Source organism: Watersipora subatra, chromosome 4 (genome assembly GCF_963576615.1).
Source record: "Watersipora subatra chromosome 4, tzWatSuba1.1, whole genome shotgun sequence".
NCBI classification, from domain to species: Eukaryota; Metazoa; Bryozoa; class Gymnolaemata; order Cheilostomatida; family Watersiporidae; genus Watersipora; species Watersipora subatra.
The window spans coordinates 65,876,380-65,901,435 of NC_088711.1; the positions used below are offsets into that span (position 1 = coordinate 65,876,380).

Sequence of the window (25,056 nt, forward strand, 5' to 3'; positions counted from 1 at the left end):
ATAGTAATCATGCAGTGTCTGAAAATACAGCACAAGAGATGAACTGCAATGGAATATGTGATTGCAACTGTTTGGAATGTTCAGCTTTCTCCCACTTTAGCCGGGGAGATGAAGCAATTACCAACAGTATTTCATACCATGACGACTAGAAACTAGGGCTGTATTTATATCACAGTCACAAAAGTGGATGGGGTGGGTGGCTCAGTAACCCGTATTGAAACTATCATCCATGAGCTCATCAAATGCTATGTCCATGCGGGTTTTCCGCCTCTTCTGTTTTATATTATTTGCAAGTTTTATGATGGCTACCAGCAGGACTATCACGAGGACTAAAGAGCCCACTACTATGAGCGCGATAGCATATGCTGGCAGTCCTGAAAAGGCCTCTTGCTTAGCTTGACACTCACTAAGGCCTAGAGATGTGGTATCATAGCCCGTTACGCTACTAAGGCTGGAGTTTCCTAGACGAGGAGTGCAAGTTGTCTCTCCAAAGGATACTGTGCCATTCTCTCGATCGAAGTAGACATAGAATCCTTCCATGATAACTGCCCCTGTAATAAAACATTCAGTCAAACTGGACTAGGCATTGGTACACGTACCGCTGCCTGGCCACAGGCATCGGTACATGTACAGCTGCCTGGCCACAGGCAGAACAACAATACTTTGTACCCTCTTAGCGCATGCATATAATGAGAATAGCCAATATGTACTTGGAATATGTAGCATTGGTTTACAAACAATTCTGTACCACAAGGATATAGATAACCTCCAATGGCTAAAATATACCAATGGCATTACCTGCTCCATGTGAGAGTTTTTAGGTGAAAAACCCAGTAGATTTGCATGATTAACAACGCACAGAAGATGTATCTGGCACAGAATATACTTTCTGGCTCGAAAGTACGCACAGGTACTCCAACCAACCGTATCACGCGCAGGTACTCCAACCAACCGTATCACGCGCAGGTACTCCAACCAACTGTATCGATGTGAAAGTATGTGAAGGGATTAAGCTCAAAAGCTTTCACTCTGTCATCGAATACCAAATTATTAGCATACTGTAGATAGATAGTAGAGTGACAAGCTAGGCAGGTGATATACTTGGAAAACGATTTTATGGTTAAAATTAAAGTTCGAGAAAGAATTCCGAATCTCGTTAGTAAGAATATGATATAGTAATCCAAAGAGTGCAGATAGCAGGCAACTATCTATTGTAAGGTAACCGATGTGAAAGCATACCTAATATGGTTGCAGTGTGACTTGTGATGCCTAGGCTATAGCAATCCCTCCCAGGTTCAGACGACTCCACAGGCCGAAGGTAAAGCTGAGGTGAAATATTTAATGTGATTGTCAGTTCTTGATCACTTATGAGTTTCAGCTGCACTGAGGGGAAGTAACTGAATGGTTCAGAGGCATGTGTGAGGCAAAGGAGAGACGTACCTTCCCAGAATTTATCATCCAGGTTGAGATTCGATTGTGACTGCGAATACTACAAGCACAGTCAGAGAGCAGACAATGAGAGCAAGGATGGACAATCCCAAGTGAAACTATTGGGTCTTGAGTATTCATGTGATCAACCAGGTAAACCTACCGATGCCTTCAATCTGATTATGAGGGCATCAAAGACTTTAGTAGGCAGACGGAGATTTGTGGTCCCACTGTCCAAGATGGTGCTCGGGCTATTGTAGTCGACGCACGGAAGGCCTAGAGTGTCCCCTTCCACCTGGGCATCAGAATGATGAATCAGAAATGGGAAAATCAACATACTTTTAGTGCTATATTATAGCTAGTGTACATGTGTCTACACTAAACAGCTAGTGTACGTGTGTCTACAATAAACATACATGTAGCTAGTCTACGTGTGTCTACAATAAACATAGCTAGTGTACATGTGTCTACAATAAACATAGCTAGTCTACGTGTTTACATGTAAACATTGATAAAACGATATGATTTTTGAAGTCCAAACAGAAAAGTTGAGAGCCAAGTCTTCCCTCTAATGCACATTCAAGCAGCACTGCTATGATGGCATCTAGCACACACCATCTGGGATGATGGCATTGGGATGGTGTCTAATATAGTGCACATCTTATATTACAAATGTTGTAAAAATTGTAGTTGTATTTATTTAATACACATGATTATCCGCATTTGATCTCTGAAGGCTTGTGCAGGTCACATCATGCTTCAGCATGTCTGTGTTCAGCAAATATATAGCCTCATGCCCTTGCAATCAACTCGTTTACATAACCAAACATGTGGATGATGTTATTCCCGCGATGAACTTTTAGGCAAAAAATGTTTTATTCAGGTTAAATTATCTCAATAATGTCTCAAGACAAAACGGAGCGTAGCAATGCAAACAAACACTTTCAAATTAACAACAGATGTTTATGCACTAAACACCCACCTGAATATCTGTTATGAGGAGCTGGTAAAATTTTCGTTCGACTATGGTTGCCTTGTAGAGCTCGCCTTTGTATTGACTACTGTCAATGGCTCCAACGGTTAGCTTCCCTCCCATCGCGATGTTATCTGAGAAGAGGCCATCCGCAGCCCCGCATAGAAGCAATGAGAATCCATCAGCAATTCCAGCTAAAAAGACAATATAGCCATAGCATGATATATTCACATACAGTGACACCAAGGTCACCTCATCATGGTATTGCTGAACTGAACGCTTGCCAGAGAAGGCCAGACATCAACATCTGAGAGCTAGAGAACAGCCATCATCGTCTACAATCACCGCTTTGTCACTATTTATCATCCATAATGTGAATCCTAACACCACTCTTTTAATCTGTATTAACATTGAGAGTTTGATGTTTCCAAAATGCTACTTGATTGCATGAATCATTTTAGACCGACATCAACACACTATTCTGCTCAAGAAAGCGCATTACATATCAACTGGCTGCCAGCTATGAGATTTTTTTCTATCAAATGCCACCACAACACAATACTCACTTGTATTTAACATCAACCTAGTAACCAACAACTATAACTGATGAAATTGTGAGGGCTTTGTTGTCGCTTCAAGATATTTGTTGCAGGAAGAATTTAGAGTTTCTATGTAGTGGTAATGAAAACCATAAATTATCACACAGGGTTTGCTGACTGCTGCCTGCTAACTGCTAATGATGCACACTTACCGTCAATATTATGCTTAAACATGTTGTCGAAGTACTATGTTTGCATATCATACAAGGTAAGTGTAGAAGATCCTAGTTATGACAGACATACAAATATGAAACCAGTTCAAGTTTTTAGCCATCTGAAACCCAGGCCTCTATTAGCTAGTGTAGTAGCAAAACACACAGTGAACTGCATGTGCATGAGGAAAAATGTAGATGACACATCAAGGGGAGAAAGTCCTGGTCTTAATGAAAAGATGAAAGAGTTATTAATTTGGTGAAAGTCAAAAAGTTTATTTGCCAAACATCTTCAATGCAAAGCAAATTTGAGACAGAGCTAATCTACGGCGTTTTCGTGATGGCTGCGATGAACTGTTCGTTTGTGAGCTTTTAAAAGCTTGTAATCACATTTCCACATATTTTGCACCTACAACACAACAGAGTAAGACATGGTGAATCTTTTGATACCAAATAACTGTAATATGAATTTTGTTGCAAGTCAACCTTTAAAGATAATGACGTAAACGCCTTCTTCGACTTGCCTTTTACATTAAAGATGAACTTGGGCATAGCCAAACTGATTTGAATTTATTAAATTGTTTAAAACATTGGAATTGTTTTCAAATTAGAGGCAATCAAGTTGTGGGGTCAAGCAAAAACAATGATGTTAAGTCCTCAAAGCTTCAAAAAGTATAAACCGTGTTCAGGTCTACTATAAGCTGAAGCTCCGTGTTGTGGATCATTGTGTGCAATACGAAGCAAGTAAAAGAAGTTCAACACATGGAAAATGTTGTTAATCTGTCATATATAGTGACAACTAGACAAAAAATTCAACTGTGACTCTCAACAGAAAAGATCATTGCATTAAACTACCAATTACGACGATAGGTGACAAACCTGAAGTAGTCAGTTATCTTCCATGAACAACTGACTAAAGAATGGAATGGAGAGCCATCCTCAAACAAACCCTCCATACTGTACCATGTACCAGGAGAAGGCAATCCTACCTTTTTGCACGAGAGAGTCGAAGTATGGCTGCGGTATGTGCATATTATCAGTGGCTACAGCGATACTTTTATAGGCCAGACCAAGGATGCCCTGCCAAATGGTGCCATTCATAAAAAAGCCCTCAGACTCCTGTATCATCTCTATGTCAGATTTGATGGGGAAACTGTTTCCAGAGAGGGAAACTACATCATTGCCTGCAGCGTGTAATATTTATATCTGGCTATATCACAGATTCACAGGCTGTATATTCAACTAGCTAGACCTTAACGCTACTAGATGTAGTCTTGTGTTGGTGTCTATCTGAAGATACGGTCTATTTATTATATATACTGTCTGAATCTACTGAATTCCTCAAGTTACCCTTGGCAGTTTTATTATACGTTGCGCACTACATTAGATATTCTTTGGTTGAAACTGTCTAGTTATACTAGATACTGTATAATGATATGAGACCATCTAGTTATATTAGATACTGTATAATGATATGAGACTGTCTAGTTATATTAGATACTGTATAATGATATGAGACCATCTAGTTATATTAGATACTGTATAATGATATGAGACTGTCTAGTTATATTAGATACTGTATAATGATATGAGACTGTCTAGTTATATTAGATACTGTATAATGATATGAGACTGTCTAGTTATATTAGATACTGTATAATGATATGAGACTGTCTAGTTATAGTAGACACTGTACAATAATATGAGACTGTCTAGTTATACTAGATACTGTATAATGATATGAGACTGTCTAGTTATATTAGATACTGTATAATGATATGAGACTGTCTAGTTATATTAGATACTGTATAATGATATGAGACTGTCTAGTTATATTAGATACTGTATAATGATATGAGACTGTCTAGTTATATTAGATACTGTATAATGATATGAGACTATCTAGTTATATTAGATATTATTGTTTAGAAAAGTGAATCAAGTTTTGATAAACCAGCAGTTGCATTAGATACTAGATTATTCCTGATTAAAATGTTAAGAGTGAAGGTTAAATATTACCAATTGTTGAAGTGAAAGATAGCAAAAAGATCAATCCTCAATAGATCAAACCAAGACAAGTTTTACAGCTATTTATATTGAACTCGATGCACAAAGGCTAATGTAATAAAGTAAAGAAAAGCGTAATGAGCAATGAATACTGGCGGCTCAGTAAGATTTAAAAGTTACCCAGAATTCCCTTCCAATGGCCTTGCGTGTAGTTCACACTTATACTCTCATTGTTACTGTTAAAAGTGCTTGAGGTACTTGTGTTGAAGAAGCTGGTGATGTTGACATCATTGTACGCTGCTAAGGCAAAGTTACTACTGCCTGTATCCAACAAGAGTTGGAAGTGAGAAGGGGGAGTTCCTTAAAATACAGAGTTTAAATTATTTCAATACATAGGAAAATGAGATTTGCTTAAGTGAAAACAACAGTGTAGAAAAAATGATGACAAACTTGTCTTACCGACGGAGACAGGCAGATAGTAACCTCTATCAGGCCGTCCACTCAAATTGAACACATTTTGTGCGAGGGAGACGATAAGGAGAAGGCATAGAATGAGTAGCTCCCTCATCGTATCCCGCCTTCTCACACCGCGCTACACCAGAGAATCTCAAAGAGATTTGGTTTCCTAGGAACACTAGCAAACATAGCAAAATAATAAAAGAGAGCAAACACAGAACTTTGGTTAACTACACAAACTCAATTTGATCTTGGGATATTAGCAGTGTTCATCAGAGATTAGTAGATAGTGCAGGCATGATGCTAGTAGATTACTTTATCAGTAAAGGTTTGTGACCAAATAATGAAGGCATTGCCTCATACATCGCTTTCTGTGAGATGAATGCTAGGTGAGCGTTTCAAAGAACTGCCATTGATTAAAATGGTAAAAGTTGAAGATTTCTTCTAGGGTAGGAAAGACAGACCCAGAGCTACATATTCTGAGATAACGGAACAAGAGCTACTTAGATAAATATATTCAGTTCATATTAATTATAGTAGATTAAATTATTAATCTCTGAACAAAAAGCTATTAACTCTAACAAATTTGGAACGATATTATTATGCCATTTCAGTCCTCACAGTCTTTGTCTAATATTGTATTATAAAGTTTTATAGGAAAAGATCATTTCAGCGCTAAATTTAAAAACGAAATAATTGATTTCTACATCGCCATTTCAAATTAATTTTTTATTTTATATGTTAATCCTACGACCAAACAAGCCAAGCGAATGTTCGAAAGTTTTTATGATAAATGCATGTGCACACAACTTACGAAAATTATTCATCAACAACGTCGCAAACCCTTGTATCGAAATCTCATCAACAAATTTAACCATTTTTTTTAGAGTCGTTTAAGTATAATAACGATACAAAACACATATAAACCTATTTAAATATATTACCAAGTCTTTGAAAAGTGTTGACAGTATCTTAAAACTTACCCATCTGATCGGATTATACATAAATAGACAGATTAATTCGGCCAAAAATCGCCACAAAACGCTTGAAAAGCTTGGTTTAATAATAGTTAAGACCGGCCTATGATACGCCAATAAAGCCGTGCGACAGATAGTAGAACTACAGTCAAACATGGATAACTCGTCCACGGATAGCTCGAACACATGGTTAATTCAAACGGTTTCTTTGGTCCATTCCCACGTAATGATAAATTGCTATAGATAACTCGAACTCAACACTGTTAATTCGAACTGTTTTTTTGCCCAACGGCTACCGAAACGGTTGTTATCGCTTTAGAAAATCACTTTATTCAAAGCCTTAGAGGTAAACCTCATCTTTTCGTAATTCATAAGCGTTGTTATTACCACCATCGGCAAAATAATTTTGTCAACGACTTTTCTAAAGGTTTGGTCAAATTTGATTTATACTGCTATACGATTAATAGCACGGGCTTGCCGGGTCACGCGCGCAAGGATTTTCGCCACGCACATACAAAACAAAAACAGCATGTTGTTTTGTATGTGCGTGGCGAAAATCCTTGAGTGCGTGACCCGGCTAGCCCATGACGAATAGTTTTCCGACGTTGATTCCGTGTTGAATCAACGTCGGAATGTTGAATGTTTAAAACGTCTTAAAAATTGTTTTTATTAAACGTATACGTTGTCTTAGCTAAAAGAACTATTCATCGTTTGACCTAAACACAGAATACGTGTGTACATTCAATAAGTATTCATTCAAAAAGCGTGAGTGATATACAATGTACCGTTAAACCTCGTAAAACTTTTAATTGAACTGCCTCGGAGTGTTGCTCTTAACGAATCCGAGGTAAAGTAAGGGATTTTTCTTTGGTAACTTTTTCTTGAATTTGCATAAACTTCAAGAAAAATCGGCAAAATTGATCGTGGGTAAAACGCTCAAAAGAAAAAGATGTCTTTTCTTTTGAGCATTTCAACAATGATCAAGTTTTGCCAACGTCAATCTAAAAAAACGTCCTGGCAATAACATCACCTCAAACAACAAACCAATCTCAAGTGATAGAAAAATCTCTATACTTTTTGATAAAAACGTTTTAAACTTTACATTAGAAGCATTCATTTTGAAACAAGCCATTTGTGCTTTTGATTTATATTATAGTTTGCATATGTACATGTATCTACTAATAAATAAGTAAATACATGGACTTGTGACAGTGCTCTGATAACTTGAACGCTCTGATAATTCGAACACTTTTGCTCGGTCCCGTGAAGTTCGAGTTATCCATGTTTGACTGTATTTAGCAGTGCGCATTTCACGAAAAAAATGTGCTGATTTCACCAGTCTATGACATTGTTTACTTGCTAAGGTTTCTAATATTTTGTTAGATTTAATTATAAGAATAATTAATCGAATTTATCCGAAGGTTTCTGTAATAAACGTAGACCGTTTGAGGCGTAGACCGATTTACAGGTACGAAATTGTGGTACACAGTTTATCAGACTATGTTTTTTTGTCCAATTACCGAAGGTTTCATTAAATTATTTAAAACGTTAGCAGAAATTCTTTACAACTTATGTACAAGCTAGGACCGAACTACAATGCCCGTTTATGACGAGAACATTTTCTTATTTTGCTCCAGTTTGCAAAAAACTTTCAGAAGGTGAACGCTCATACTTGCTTTCTGTTAAAGATCGCTATCAAAACCATTCTACATTCAACACAACCAACTTTGAAACTGTGTATAGTACACAGTAGCTTGCCATTTTACTTCTAATTTTGCATTTCAGAGTTATAATAAACATATTTCCTTATTGTTGTTGTTAAATTACATACATTACAGTAGGTTAGGCCTACAGCTTTAATTAATATTTATTTTATTGTTGTAAAACATAAGTTTGAGATAGTAGTAGATTAGGTGTGATTTTTTGTGTGATTAGGTGTTATTTATTGTTGTGAAACATACTTTTTGACAACTACTTTTTCAACAACCAGCACTGCCATTTCTTTTTTCCATTATCACTTATTCCATTATCAGGTCGTGGGCTGTACGACAGGGGAATTTCTAGTGTTATATATTTAATAATTTGAAAAAAATTCTTACTTTGTATATTGTGATGCTAATTTTTATATACTTGCAGCATTAAATAATACTTGAATGATTTCAAGCGAAGTAAATTTATAAGACAATTCTCATTTTTGTGTCTCCAGGCAGACGTCTAGTAATCGCATTACTAGTTTACAACAAGCTGGAATGAACAGGATGGAAGTGAACCCAAATCATTTCCTTCTGCTGAAACTAACAAGGTGAGCTGTACCCAACACTTACTAATTGTGACCCAAAGGAAAGAGCTCTACTTTATGTTGAAACAATAACTCTATCAGCATCAAACTATCCTTGCAACAATGTAATGAATTGCTGCCAATCACTTGGGAACAAACAAGAAGTCAGCAAGCTTCCCAATGAACAAAGATTCTTACGATCTACATGTAAGTGTACTAGGCAGGTGTCTTCCTAGAAAGCCAACCACAAATCGCATCCACTTGACATAGTAGGAACAATGGAGGCAGAAGTATTTATGCTAATTGACCAATTAGACTCGGCCCACACAGCAATTGTTTACGCAACAAATCATATAGCTTCGCTAACAGTCAACCTGAAAAGATTTTAATACAAAGCAATAAAAAAGTTTATTCTGCAACAATTACCCAGAATTGAACAAATATTGGCACTATTAAAAATGGGGAGAAACCACATATAATATATACAGAACACCACTCTCAGGTAATTGAAAGACAAATTTGAGTACTCTCAGTGATAACCAACTACATGGATGATTTGATTGTATATAGTACAACATGGGAGGAGCAAATGGCAATATCACCAAAACTAGTAGAGTATATAAAGGGCTCATTCAGTTCATCCAGAGTTGGGTTTGTGGGTCAAAGGTTCAGTTCATCTCGAGTTGAGTTTGTGGGTCAAAGGTTCAGTTCATCCAGAGTTGAGTTTGTGGGTCAGAGGTCATGTGTTGCAAAGTATGGAGAAAACAAAAGCCGCACCTTGAGCTACGACCAGAAAAAAGGAGTGGTCATTCCTTGAGTTAGTTCTATAGGGAGTACATGCCCTAGTTTGCAGCCATTGGTGTGCCATTAACAGATCTCATTAAGAAGGGTAACCCTGACTAGGTGATTTGGTCTAAAGCTGCAAAATTAGCCTATCAAAGTTTAAAAATTGTTTAGACCTATTTTAAAACTAACAGACTAATCAAAACTATACGCGTTGAGAACAGATATATCGAACATTGGTGTAAACGCTGTCTTGATGTAGGAAACTAATTGAAAGCTCCTGTTAGTTTTGTTAGTAAAAAGTTAACTAGAACAAGTATAGTGTTACCGAAAAAGAGTGTCTAACGCATGTATAAATGATAAAAAGTACTAACCATAGTTTTATAATAGCTGCTTTGTGCTACAGACCGACTATGAACCTCTAACTTAGCTGAATCAAGCCCCGTATATTAATAATTGCATTATTAGAGAGGAGCTGTTCTCGCAGCGCTATTCTATCAAGATTAAAGCTATCACGGATAGTGAAAGCTTTAGAGTAGATTTCATGAGTCGGGTTGTTAGCGACTAAAATTTGTAGGTTTTAGAGAAATTGCTTCGGAATTTGCTGTAGAAAGAGTGCAAATGTCGCAAATTCTGGGCTTAGTTGTAGGCTTAGTTGTCATTTATATATGCGGTATTTAGCATATATGCATATGTAGTTTTATTATTATTCACCTCTGCTCTATTTCTGGTAATTTTATTGCATGTGGCTAGCACTTTGGGATATTCGTAGACATATAACATGGTTTACTGTGACTACTGAATAGTTTCTAAGATTATACGCAGCAGCTGACCACTGCATGACTGAAGCGTTTTTCATAATTTCTCATGATGTGTCCATTCAAGAATTTTCTAAAAGTTTTGCTTCTGTTTGCAAGCAGCCAATGCTCTGCAGTAAAAATCAATCCTATTTCAGAAGTTATTCAATCAGAATACTTAATAATTTGCTGAGAAACTACATGTAAATAAATTTATTTATATTCCGCTGCCAAATCGACGTTGTTCATCTTATTGATCTGGTGAGTTGTGCTTTGCATATTGACTTTACAGGATGAAGATGGCTTGTATATATCTCTCATCATGTCCTAATAATGCTCCCAACGACTAACCTCACATAACATACTTCTTAGTAACTTTCAGCTAATCAATCTTGTTCGTATTACCCATATTGTTATTTCATTCAACGGAAACTTTTTTTCAGTGTAGACTTCTAACTAGTAAGAACTTTTGTAATACTATATGTATACACCATTGGGGCAAATAATTATTTAAAGAACAATTACTTACATGTAAGTAAAACTAATAACGAGTGCTCAACATGAAGTATGGAACTAAATCCATAAACAGTTTAAAGAGCAGTTTGTACTTAGCTTTCAGCTACTATCAGTTTCAAGAATTTAGTCATTTATCCACTGTACTCTAAAGACTCTCCGAGTGTACAGTCTGATGATATATATGTTATGACATTCTAATAAGTGCTCAGATGAAATCTAGAAGATGTGTGACATCACAGGCTGACATTTGAATTAAATAAGAGTTGTTTTGATTTAATTGGTGGCGTTTAATTCATTTTTCTATCGTGCAACGATTACTATAATTATGCTTTATTGATAGACAATTTTCTCATGTTGCCACTGTTGTACCAAGGTGAGAAGTTCTCAATAATATTTATTGAACATAAATTCTTACACTTGATATCAGTAAGGTGCACTTGCAAAACTATAACACAACTACACGCTGACAAGAGAAATTGCCACAGCTCACAAATATTGGCAAAGCCCATAATTCTCAATTAGCTCAATCAAAATCGCTAAGAAAAGCGAAGACAAAAAAACAATGTGTATTATGTGGATTTCATGGCTTATGAACTCAATCTTATAACTGATCAAAAAGTTCTAGAACCAATTGTTCTACAAGGTGCATCTGAACTACATTTCAACCATTTCTTTCACAGTCAGTTCTACGGAGAACCACAATGGACACGAAAACCAATGGTTGAACGTGATAATATTCAGGTGTCAACAGAGGGACTAGTGTCGCTTATCAGAAGATTACTGAATGACAAATCACCTGGAGCAGATGGCATCAGGAAACCAGATCTACTAGTTGACGTTAAAATGACTGCCGAATGTCTTCGACCCATTTACAACGCCTCCCTGAAAGATGGAAAACTATCAGACGAATAGAAGCTGGCCAATACATAAAGTGGAGAGCAAAGATTACCTAACAATTACCGACCTATCTCTCTCATTAGTATTTTCTGAAAGATGTTGAAACGCATAGTATTACATTACCTCAAAAAGCTTCTTGATATGTTTCTACACAGCAGACGGCATGACTTCTGTAAGGGAATATCATGCGATACTCAACTGTGAGCCACTTATTAAACCCTTGCAAAAACACATGACAAATCCCAAAGCACACAGGCATATGATGAAGTTTCCCACTCGCTAATACTGCAAAAACTACAATGGATGTTGGATTTGAACACCCAAACTGTAAACTGGATCCGATACTTCATCACAAATAGCAGACAACAGGTCTTAGTTAGTGCTCCTCAGAGCTACCCGTAACATTGGGAGTAACTCAAGGCTTTGTGCTTGCTTAGTCTTTATACTGACGACACATTAGTATACCGGAGTAAAATCTGCTAAAAACACTACTAACTTTCAGTCAAACATAAAGGCTGTACACAACCGCTGTACAACTGGTGTCCCCCTACAGGCTGACCTCAGATTTGAGAAACACATAACACAACAAACTCAAAAGGCTTTTAAGGTCTTCGGCATGCTAAAGTATGTACTACATGATGACCTTAAACAGGGCCATCTCATAGCATACACCAGCCTATGCAGACCAATCCTAAAATATGCAGACATGGTGATACAAGAAGTTGAAATGGTGCAGAGCAGTGCTATAAGATTCATTGCAAAACTTGAGAGAAAACAAGGTGTAAGAGACGCACGGAATGAACTAGGCCTGCAGACACTTCAAATGCAACAGAAAAATCACAAGTTGAACTTGCTGACCAGTATCTTGCAAGCAAAGGACACTTACAGTGCACTCATAATGACGACACTGACCACAAGATCAACAACTCGTGGTGAGCTAACATCAATTTGTACGAACTCCGGATGCTACCGCCAAAGGTTTTCACCCAGGACCATATGAGGGGCTGCACAGCTGACATCTAATCATGATCAGCGGTATAGCTGAACCCCGGGCCAAATATATCAGAGTACACTGCTAAATATATAAGGCACTCTCACTACACCAGCGGTGACAAAAAGTATTCTACATCGTCAGAAATAGGCCTAATCAGAGGTAATCACGTTTCTATCAAACTAAAATCCTAGCTATGTATTACAGCAGAACCTTGCACCAAATTTTTAGACATTAACTATGCACTCTTGAAAACTGAAGGTTTATATAAGCTGTTCAAAGTAGAACATAACACATGATTCGTCACGCGAAATTTACTAAAAATTGTCATACACATGTCAGGAAATGCTCAAACGCATTAAGACATTACTACATTTATAGACCATTCGTTAAATGAACTTTTAAAACTACTGATTACACATTTTAAAGAGACACGCTTACCAATTTCTTTCAAATGTAGGTACCATATATCATTTGTACTGAATAAAGTGATTGATAAAGACCTATTGTTGAAGTGAGTCATGTACGATTTCTTATTCATAAGTGAATATAAAATCGCGCAAGGTGACAAATACTACATATAAACATAAATTATAGTACGTTCCATCATAATTAAATATTATAACGTTTAGAAGGTTCGGTACAACTGTTTAAAGTCACAACATTGGCGAGTTAGAAAAATATGAACTTTTCATAAACATACAGAAACTAGAACAACAGGTAATTTCTATAGCCTTAAAAACTTTGCAGTAGTGCACAGATACATACATTGCTACATAGATACATACATTGCTCTTATCGCACTGAGTTTACGAATAACCTTCCTCCACTAAGCTATCGCATGCATTTAGAAATCGCTTTTCCAATTTTAACATTTTTAAAACAAACTATTTGACTGGAATCGGCCTGTTACCGTTATTAATCACGGTTTTTTATTAAAGAACTAGCAATATATTACATAATGATAGGGAATATTGCAATGCCACTTTTTTGCTTTTTTGTTTCAAACCGAAATTTAAACTACCTTACTTATAAAGCAGTTTGTGTATTTATAATACATTTAGCGTGCGCTAGCTTCTAGAATTTAGGTAAGGTGTTCTATAGAGTTCGAAGTTATTTATTTTCAAATGTTTGAAGTAAATCTGGGAAAACATGTTTAAACTATGTAATGTCATTTACCTGACAGTGTATGACTTAGCCAATTGCCTACACCTGCTGGAAACAAAAATTATAGTATTTATATGTTGTTGTGAGTGGATTAGGGAGAGATTATGTTATACACAATTAATCCGAATCTACACATACATACCTGCCAACTCTCACGCATTGGGCGTGAGACTCACGCAATCACCTCAAAGAAAAAATGAAATTGTGTGAGATTTTTGCCCCAATTTCCACAATTTTATATATACTATCATTGATACATCAATTGCCCCAAAACGAAATCTCACGCACTGCCCCACTCTTGGGTTGGCAGGCCTGCACACATACATCAGTGTTCAACTTGCTTTGTCATTTTATTCTATTTTGACTATGTCTAGTTTGTAAACCTTTGTGTGCACAGCTTGTGTGAACTAATTTAACGATTATAGGGTCAGATGTTAATGAGGTGTTAGGCTATTATAAGCAATACTGATATTTACCAGTAAAATATGCTTCTCTATTTTATAAGTTCAACAACTACAATACACAACTAACAAAACTCTAAAACAATAATATCAATGACAAAAGGTTAAAATAGTCAATGAATGTTACACCCTTGTTCAACGGTCATCCATGTTCTTCTGCTCAATCCTGTATGGCTGCGAGTTTTTGGCAGTCAAAATGAGAGTCATGACAGTCTATAGGTAGAGGGGCTCAGCAGTTGAAATAGAATGAGCCTCATCAGTTGGAAGGGAAAGAGGCTCAGTAGATTGAGGGAAAAGATTGCCTCAGCAGGTGGTGAAGAAAGAGAGGCTGTCATTACAGCTGTTCTCTTTTATAAATGTCTCTGTGAGAAGGTGTTTAATGCTCAGGTTCTGTTTTTTATGTTGCAAAGGGTTAGTACTTGAGTGAACTTATTTTAAGTAAGTGATAGTAGTGTGTATTGATTGGAAATGATGACTAACTCCAGTGGTTTTGGCCGTGTCCGGTAGAGGTCTAATTTATTTTGGTGATTTTTTGGCAGGCCATTTGATGTCACTTTCTTCATGAATTACTTCCACTGAAGGTTTTTAATCCACTTTTGATAGGTCTATGATGACTGTTTTTCTTAATGATTCTCTGAGGTATTAGGTGACATGTTCATTGTAATATTGCATATATCTCTTATGCTATCTGCTTTTGTTAATACCTCCATACAACAATATTAAAGCCGATTCCACACCATGTTTATGATATGTACTAATCATGCAGGTGCTAATGTGAATGTATTTCTGCAAAACAAAAGGTATTAAAGCATTCATTTTCATTCTGTATTGTGCATTCCGGCAGTCTTTGGGAGACTGTGTGGCATCTAAAATGATCTGTTTGATCCAGCAGTATGGGATTTTTGAGGATCGTGATCAAAAACTTTTTTGCTAATTTATTCCAGTATAATTTAGCCTAACAGTGGCAACCATGAGAATACCAATGTGAGTTGTGCAAGAGCCAGTAATACAGACTCAACATGTCCACTCACAAGCAGACTACATGCTATATGAGCAAAACTTTTGTAAAACCTGATTTAAGTGATATCAGACTAGGAGTATACTAACTCAATCATTTTGTTAATTCTGTTCATGCAAACAATAAGTTAAATGACATTCAAATAGTTTCATTGAAATACAAGACCATGTTAAACTTGAAATTTGTTGGTATGCACTGTCGAGGTATTTAGCAGTCTTAACATTTTTTGCAGTCTCTTGGTCAGTATGTGTATGTATGTGGTATGTGTGTGCACGCACGCGTGTGTGTACCATTTTTGTATATTAGCTTTTCCCTAACACATTTCATCTGACATGAACACTCAAAGTAAGGACTTCTTAGATCAACTGTCCTTTCAAATACAGAGCAACCTTAAATGAGAACAAACATGATTTATTAAGTGCGCTGTGACTCTTACTGCCCCATAGACCTTGTTGTCTTCTATATATTGTTCTATAGAAGGGTTATTGCTGCAAGTCCATGTTGTTTTTTGTCTGGTCAAATGATCGATTGAGCAGGAATCAATATTTTTATGTTGCATGCTGAGCAAGTGTAGACAAATCTCAAAACATATTTACAAAAATAGGAAACGAAAATTTACTTTTTAATTAGATGCAGTGGAAATAGTCATAAAATATTTGCAAAGTCTGTCTTTTGAGATTTTCACATAATTATTTTATAGTTGAAAAATTGCTGATAGGTAAGTAAAGTCTTGCCAAGTATGAAACAAAGATCACTGGCTTCTCTCTAGACTATATAAAACCACTATGTTGTGATGCTTTACTAACTGATCTATTATGAATAGAGCTGTGGTGAGACTACTTGACACCGATACTTTTAGTGTCAAGGACGTGTGTCTAGCGTTTCATAAAACCGCTTATCATCACCTGTCATGCCATCTCCTAACTGAACCAACTAATAGAAATCTCGAATGGTCAGAGTTTTTGGGCCCGTGGACAGTCGAACGTCTGTTCCCAAAATAGAAACAGCTTGAGTTAACATGAATGTATCGCTATTGATAAGGCGATACAAAATACACTCATCATGATTCTGCGGTAAGAGCTTTAATCGATTTGCTGGAAGAACCAGGTCGATAATTAAATACTCAGCCTGGTCCTCTCATTGCAGTAAACATCGCTCAGAGCTGACTGAGCAAGTTTTTCTATTTGGTTTGTCCATGGTGACATAACTCCCCCTTACAGAACCGACTGCCTCATTTGTGTTTTTATCAATTGTAGAGTAGAACAGCAAAGACCAGCACTAATATGTCAGTGTGCCTAATGTGTCTCAGGAGGATAGCTTCCAAGAATCGGTTGCACACATTTCAGTTTATCAGAAGCTATGCGTCTTTTTTTAAGCAACTGAATGGCTTTCAGTTTGAACCTGTGCCAGACTTGGAATATCTTCTAGATCCTACCAATAGAGAAACTATCAAAGAAAACATAAAAAGTCGCAAAGGCATTGGAGACATTGACCTATTGGTTAGTTTACTTTGTACAGTAGATATTTTACTGTGCTGATGTTTTTCCTTTGCCTAAAAGTTTCTTTAATTGCAGGAAAATAGGCAGATAAAAGCCATGGAAAAAAATCGTTAGGAATAATATTGTTGTAAATGATTACTTTAACCAATCGTTAGTAATACCGTTTGCATTATTATGAGAGCTCATGTTGCGATGGTATAATAATAAGTAGCAGTTAGGGAAGGCCATCGCTTCATCCATTTTAGCTTCTGTGTAAATATCTTTAGCACAAACTAAATGAGGAGTATAAAGAAGACTCCAGCGAGCTGGTCAAAGAGCGATTGATTCAGACAGCTCTCCTCATTCCTAATCAATCTAGTCCAGATACTGTGAGTTGTTTTGTGACGTATCTAGGCCTATTAATCAACATATATTATCTACTAGTCAACACATTATTTACAAGTCAACATGTATTATCCACTAGTCAACATATATTATATACTAGTCAACATATATTATATACTAGTCAACATATATTATCTACTAGTCAACATATATTATCTACTAGTCAACATATATTATCCTCTAGTCAACATATATTATATACTAGTCAACATATATTATCTACTAGTCAACATATATTATCTATTAGTCAGCATATATTATCTACTAGTCAACATATATTATATACTAGTCAACATATATTATATACTAGTCAACATATATTATATACTAGTCAACATATATTATATACTAGTCAACATATATTATCTACTAGTCAACATATATTATATACTAATCAACATATATTATCTACTATTCAACATATATTATCTACTAGTCAACATATATTATCTACTAGTCAACAGATATTATCTACTAGTCAACACATATCATCTACTAGTCAACATATATTTAAATCTGATGTACGTATCCTTAACTTTAGATACCCGGCAGTAAGGGAAAGATTGTGAGAACTCATGGCAAGAAAACAGGTGAGTTGAAAACACTGCTTTTCAGAGGTCTCCTACTTGCGCACATAAAACAGAGATATCCAAGCGTTATCACTCGCAGGCCCTCTATTGTCATACCATCACTGATCATACTTTCAGCAGACGTTGCGTCTAAGTCCTTTGAAGATATCTGTGGATCTCAAGGTCTTCTTCGATTTCAGAACATCATCAACTCGACCCTTGTGTATGGGGCCCGATCATACAATTTGATGGGTGATCTAGCTCGTCTCGAGCGAGCCCTTGTACATTGGACTATTGATGAACTTGAGAAGAAAGGCTGGCGCTATGTCGTCGTGCCAGACATGCTTCCTGAAGCCGTTGTGGTGAGTTTCCGTTACATCGCTGTTTCTCTTTCAAATACATTCAGCTTATTCTTGCTCAACTAGGGCATGTTAGTTTAGTACAAGTGTAGGAAAAGCTGCACACCTACTACTGTACTTAGATGTACACGGCATCCATTGCTTTAGAGTGCACTGATGTTTTATGGCTATGAGCCAAGTTACTTGAGCAATGGTATCACTATATAACACAGGCTATCACTATATACATGTAGCACAGGCTATCACTATATAGTAATGGTATCACTATATAGCAGAGGCTATCACTATATAGCAAGGGCTGTCAGTATGCATGGTATTACATTGTTCTTATCCAGAAAGCGTGTGGTTTTGTTACTACGGGGAGGCAGAACCAGGTGTACAAAGTTAGGCCAGAGCAAGGTGGTCTCTGTTTAGCGGGCACATCTGAAATGTCTCTCGCCGCATTACACGCAGGAACTCAACTCGGATCTCATACACCCATTAAGCTCTGCGCCTACAGTCCTTGTTATCGGGCTGAAGAAGCAAGGAATAAAATTGACAAGGGATTCTACAGGTTAGCACGGCTGAGTTGGACTTATCGTTTACTATCTCATCTTCTCACAGCTCTCTCTCTGGGCATGTATATCTAACTTGATAGACAGCTTCTTGATTACCTGCTGTGTTACCTCCCTGCTGTGTTACCTCCTTGCTGTGTTGCCTCTCTGATGTGTTACCTCTCTGCTATGTTGCCTCTCTGCTGTGTTACCTCTCTGCTGTGTTGCCTCTCTGCTGTGTTACCTCCCTGCTGTGTTACCTCCTTGCTGTGTTGCCTCTCTGATGTGTTACCTCTCTGCTATGTTGCCTCTCTGCTGTGTTACCTCTCTGCTGTGTTGCCTCTCTGCTGTGTTACCTCTCTGCTGTGTTGCCTCTCTGCTGTGTTGCCTCTCTGCTATGTTGCCTCTCTGCTGTGTTACCTCTCTGCTGTGTTACCTCTCTGCTGTGTTACCTCCTTGCTGTGTTGCCTCTCTGATGTGTTACCTCTCTGCTATGTTGCCTCTCTGCTGTGTTACCTCTCTGCTGTGTTGCCTCTCTGCTGTGTTACCTCTCTGCTGTGTTGCCTTTCTGCTGTGTTACCTCTCTGCTGTGTTACCTCTATGCTTTGTTACCTCTCTGCTGTGTTACCTCTATGCTTTGTTAACTCTCTGCTGTGTTTCCTCTCTGCTGTGTTACCTCTCTGCTGTGTTACCTCTCTGCTGTGTTACCTCTCTGCTGTGTTACCTCTCTGCTGTGTTACCTCTCTGCTGTGTTGCCTCTCTGCTGTGTTACCTCTCTGCTGTGTTACCTCTCTGCTGTGTTACCTCTATGCTTTGTTACCTCTCTGCTGTGTTACCTCTATGCTTTGTTAACTCTCTGCTGTGTTACCTCTCTGCTGTGTTACCTCTCTGCTGTGTTAACTTTCTGCTGTGTTACCTCTCTGCTGTGTTACCTCTCTGCTGTGTTACCTCTATGCTTTGTTACCTCTCTGCTGTGTTACCTCTCTGCTGTGTTACCTCTATGCTTTGTTACCTCTCTGCTGTGTTACCTCTCTGCTGTGTTACCTCTATGCTTTGTTACCTCTCTGCTGTGTTACCTCTCTGCTGTGTTACCTCTCTGCTGTGTTAACTTTCTGCTGTGTTACCTCTCTGCTGTGTTACCTCTCTGCTGTGTTACCTCCCTGCTGTGTTACCTCCTTGCTGTGTTGCCTCTCTGATGTGTTACCTCTCTGCTATGTTGCCTCTCTGCTGTGTTACCTCTCTGCTGTGTTGCCTCTCTGCTGTGTTACCTCTCTGCTGTGTTGCCTTTCTGCTGTGTTACCTCTCTGCTGTGTTACCGCTATGCTTTGTTACCTCTCTGCTGTGTTACCTCTATGCTTTGTTAACTCTCTGCTGTGTTTCCTCTCTGCTGTGTTACCTCTCTGCTGTGTTGCCTCTCTGCTGTGTTACCTCTCTGCTGTGTTACCTCTCTGCTGTGTTACCTCTCTGCTGTGTTGCCTCTCTGCTGTGTTACCTCTCTGCTGTGTTACCTCTCTGCTGTGTTACCTCTATGCTTTGTTACCTCTCTGCTGTGTTACCTCTATGCTTTGTTAACTCTCTGCTGTGTTACCTCTCTGCTGTGTTACCTCTCTGCTGTGTTAACTTTCTGCTGTGTTACCTCTCTGCTGTGTTACCTCTCTGCTGTGTTACCTCTATGCTTTGTTACCTCTCTGCTGTGTTACCTCTCTGCTGTGTTACCTCTATGCTTTGTTACCTCTCTGCTGTGTTACCTCTCTGCTGTGTTACCTCTATGCTTTGTTAACTCTCTGCTGTGTTTCCTCTCTGCTGTGTTACCTCTCTGCTGTGTTGCCTCTCTGCTGTGTTACCTCTCTGCTGTGTTACCTCTCTGCTGTGTTACCTCTCTGCTGTGTTGCCTCTCTGCTGTGTTGCCTCTCTGCTGTGTTACCTCTCTGCTGTGTTACCTCTCTGCTGTGTTACCTCTCTGCTGTGTTGCCTCTCTGCTGTGTTACCTCTATGCTGTGTTACCTCTATGCTTTGTTACCTCTCTGCTGTGTTACCTCTATGCTTTGTTAACTCTCTGCTGTGTTTCCTCTCTGCTGTGTTACCTCTCTGCTGTGTTGCCTCTCTGCTGTGTTGCCTCTCTGCTGTGTTACCTCCCTGCTGTGTTGCCCTCTCTTCTGTGTTACTTCTCTGCTGTGTTACCTCCCTGTTGTGTTACCTCTCTGCTGTGTTGCCTCTCTGCTGTGTTACCTCCCTGCTGTGTTGCCCTCTCTGCTGTGTTACCTCTCTGCTGTGTTACCTCTCTGCTGTGTTACCTCTATGCTTTGTTACCTCTCTGCTGTGTTACCTCTATGCTTTGTTAACTCTCTGCTGTGTTACCTCTCTGCTGTGTTACCTCTCTGCTGTGTTGCCTCTCTGCTGTGTTACCTCCCTGCTGTGTTGCCCTCTCTTCTGTGTTACTTCTCTGCTGTGTTACCTCCCTGTTGTGTTACCTCTCTGCTGTGTTGCCTCTCTGCTGTGTTACCTCCCTGCTGTGTTGCCCTCTCTGCTGTGTTACCTCTCTGCTGTGTTACCTCTCTGCTGTGTTACCTCTATGCTTTGTTACCTCTCTGCTGTGTTACCTCTATGCTTTGTTAACTCTCTGCTGTGTTACCTCTCTGCTGTGTTGCCTATCTGCTGTGTTACCTCCCTGCTGTGTTGCCCTCTCTGCTGTGTTACCTCTCTGCTGTGTTACCTCTATGCTGTGTTACCTCCCTGCTGTGTTACCTAACGGTTTTAACACTAGATGATGTGACTTTACTGTTATAACACTGGATGATGTGACCTTACTGTTATAACACTGGATGATGTGAGTTTACTGTTATAACACTGGATGGTGTGAGTTTACTGTTATAACACTGGATGGTGTTACCTTACTGTTATATATAATGTAATTATAAGCAACTTGAAGTTCTTACATCTACAAAAGCAGCGTGTTAATTCATAATTTACAGGCTTCATCAATTTAACAAAGTGGAGATGTTCGGAGTGTGTATGCCAGATCAAAGCAGTTCATTGCTTGAAGAGATCATTGATATACAATGTGGGCTCTTCTCACAACTTGGTCTCTGCTTTAACCTTATTGAGATGCCTAGCGAGGAGTTGGGCGCTCCTGCATATAAAAAGTATGACATTGAGGCATGGATCAGCAGACTCAAGCACTGGGGAGAGGTAATCAGTGTCATTAATTACGTATATTTTTACTACTAGAAATTCCCCTGTCATACAGCCCACGACCAAAGTGATATTGGAAAAAAGAATGGGTACTGATGGTTGAGAAATGCAATATTAGCAGTCAAATGGCACTGCAGTGCAATAGGATAACTGCAATGGTAGCTGCAATGTACTGGGTGTGGGTGTTATTATATACAACAAACAGCAATAATGAAGGGAAAAGATTATATGTTTATATCTCTCCCATGCAATAGGAAAAATGCAATATTGGCCAATATTAGAAGTAAAATGCACCGATATTATTAGAATAACCAATATTATTAATATAGTTATAATAGAAAACCAATGCACAATTTTGTTTACAATTCCAAAAGTCATAGCTAACAATATCAAGAAGTTGTGATATTTATATAGATTTTTAAAAAATCTATTTAAAAAAGTGTTTTGTCATGACAAACAGCAATAATGAAAGGAAAAGATTTTATGTTTATATCTCTCCCCCTGCAATAGGAGAAATGCAATATTAGAAGTAAAATGCACTGATATTATTAGAATAATCAATATTATTAATATAGTAATACAGTAATAATAGAAAACCAATGCACAATTTTGTTTACATTTCAAAACGTCATAGCTAACAATATCAAGTAGTTGTGATATTTATACAGACTTTTAGAAAATCTATCTAACAAAACTATTTAAAAAAAGTAATAACAGTAACATACTGCTCATCATCGATGTTGTTAGCGTGACTATAACACTTCAATAGTCATCCAAACTTATAATTAAATATTGTAATAATCTCATAAGAATCGTTAGAACAAAATATCATCGCCATTTCCTTTACTTTCACTGCTTTGGACATCAGTTAGAATACCAAAGTACTCAAAAGTTTCCAAAATGTCAGTTACTTTGAAATCGGCAAAAAAGAAACGATTTCTGTACTTCTACGTTAATTACAGAAACCTTCGGCAATTTGACAATGCTATAGACTGGTGAAATGTGCACGTTATTTTTTCGTGAAATACGCACGACTTAATGGTTCTATTCTCTGTCGCTCGGCGTTTCGTTTGCCGGTCTTGAATTTGATAAAAGTAAGGCTTGGCCAGTTTTAATAAAGATTTTTGGCCGAATTAATCTGTCTATTTATGTATAATCCGATCAGATGGGTTAGTTTTAAGATATTGCGGTAACCTTTCAAAGACTTGGTAACATATTTAAATAGGTCTATATGTGTTTTATATCGTTATTATACTTTAACGATTCTACAAAAAAATGGTTAAATTTGTTGATGAGGTTTCGATACAAGGGTTTCCGACGTTGTTGATGAATAGTTTTCGTGAGTTGTGTGCACATGCATTTATCATAAAAACTCTCAAACCACGCTCCGCTCGTTTGGTCGTGGGATAAGTGAGTAGCTGCACTGTTCTTAGTTGTCACTTATGATGTCAATATGTCTGTAGATATCTAGTGCCTCCAACTACCTGTTCTTAGTTGTCACTTAATAAGTGACAGATATATTGACATCATAAGTGACACTTATGATGTCAATATATCTGTAGATATCTAGTACCTCCAACTACCTGTTCTTAGCTGTCACTTATGATGTTAATATGTCTGTAGATATCTAGTGCCTCCAACTACCTGTTCTTTGTTGTCACTTATGATGTCAATATGTCTGTAGATATCTAGTGCCTCCAACTACCTGTTCTTAGTTGTCACTTATGATGTCAATATGTCTGTAGATATCTAGTGCCTCCAACTGCACTGACTACCAAGCAAGGCGTCTCTCCATAATGACACAAGAGGCCAGCTTTGCCCATACAGTGAATGGCACAGGCTGTGCAGTCCCCCGATTGCTCATGGCTATCGTTGAACAGAATCAGATGGTGTGTACAAATGTACTTTGACAGAGTAAACTAGCACTGCCTTTACAGAAAATACAAAAAGTTGCATGTTCTAATCATTGTTTATCCATTTATTGTTGCAGAATGGCAAGATCGTGGTGCCCGCTCCTTTATTGCCATACATGAAGCTAAAACACTTGCGTCCGAGCCGCCAATTAAGTCATTACAGGAATTTTATTAAAAAAAGACCGATGCATGCTGACTAGGCCATCGGAAGTAGCTGAGACTGGTTGATTCAAATTTTAAGGGTTGTGTCCACTTGCTCTGTTCACTGTTGCATACGTCTAATACTCATTACATAGAGTAAAGATGGGGGATTATTGGGACTAAAGTGCGGCTAATGTTGCTAATCTGACATTTTATAAAGAGAAATTACTATTACAGCAGAGTCATCTAGACCATGAGACCAACATCACTACAATGGAATATATTGGGAGTTGCCCTCTTTTTGTTGTAGTATCTAAGAATATATTTTTATTCTCTGTAGTGTTACACACAAAGTAGACTCTCCAGAACAAAGAGGTAACAGAGAGCTTGTTTAGGTTTTAATTACAGAGTTTTACTCTATGAATGCCTCTATAGTATGGCGGTTAATTACATTTATACTCAATGAAGGCTGCAGGTCAAAGAATCTGGTGTGTAATGCTGCAGTATATTTCACACTTGCATTTCTATATCAGCATGTATAATAATAAGCAGTTGTAACATTACCAGCATAGATACTCCAAGATGATAAAATTAGGTGTAAACAAATCCAGTTGGGTTGTTGCCTGTAGGATTACAAGTGTTCTGTTACTAGCTCTGTTACTAGCTCTGTTACTAGCTCTTGCAATCATGAACATTGAGAGGAGTATAATTATTTTAAAATATTACAATTATAACAAATCTACAGTTTAAATAAAAGAAATGAAAAAAAGCTTCCACCTTTCAACTGTTTTATCTTGACCTTGCTGTCTACAAATGGGTCACCTTTCAACTGTTTTATCTTGACCTTGCTGTCTACAAATGGGTCACCTTTCAACTGTTTTATCTTGACCTTGCTGTCTACAAATGGGTTGAAACATACTCTGGTGTGAGATTATTCTGTGGTGAACCGAAGTCCTGAGAGTTAGC

The 25,056-nt window shown here is 37.7% G+C and overlaps 2 protein-coding genes across 3 annotated transcripts; one reads left to right on the forward strand and one right to left on the reverse strand.

Annotated features, from left to right (window-relative positions):
- Positions 1-197: 197 nt before the first annotated feature.
- On the reverse strand, positions 198-5,788 carry LOC137392980 (beta-secretase-like). Its single transcript, XM_068079357.1, has 7 exons — positions 5,619-5,788; positions 5,340-5,519; positions 4,142-4,336; positions 2,411-2,595; positions 1,592-1,723; positions 1,240-1,489; positions 198-551 (listed from the first exon to the last, which is right to left on the reverse strand). Exons 1-7 carry the CDS (start codon positions 5,725-5,727, stop codon positions 202-204), a joined length of 1,401 nt encoding a protein of 466 aa, XP_067935458.1. The 5' UTR covers positions 5,728-5,788; the 3' UTR covers positions 198-201.
- Positions 5,789-16,753: 10,965 nt separating this feature from the next.
- On the forward strand, positions 16,754-24,817 carry LOC137393616 (serine--tRNA ligase, mitochondrial-like). 2 transcript variants are annotated; one of them, XM_068080248.1, is made up of 8 exons: positions 16,754-16,999; positions 17,266-17,367; positions 17,925-17,973; positions 18,091-18,314; positions 18,647-18,864; positions 21,817-22,033; positions 23,782-23,937; positions 24,027-24,817. In XM_068080248.1, exons 1-8 carry the CDS (start codon positions 16,784-16,786, stop codon positions 24,147-24,149), a joined length of 1,305 nt encoding a protein of 434 aa, XP_067936349.1. In that variant the 5' UTR covers positions 16,754-16,783; the 3' UTR covers positions 24,150-24,817. The 2 variants fall into 2 exon arrangements, with proteins under 2 accessions (XP_067936349.1, XP_067936347.1); XM_068080246.1 differs by having other exon boundaries at positions 23,782-23,925.
- The last annotated feature ends 239 nt before the right edge of the window (positions 24,818-25,056 follow it).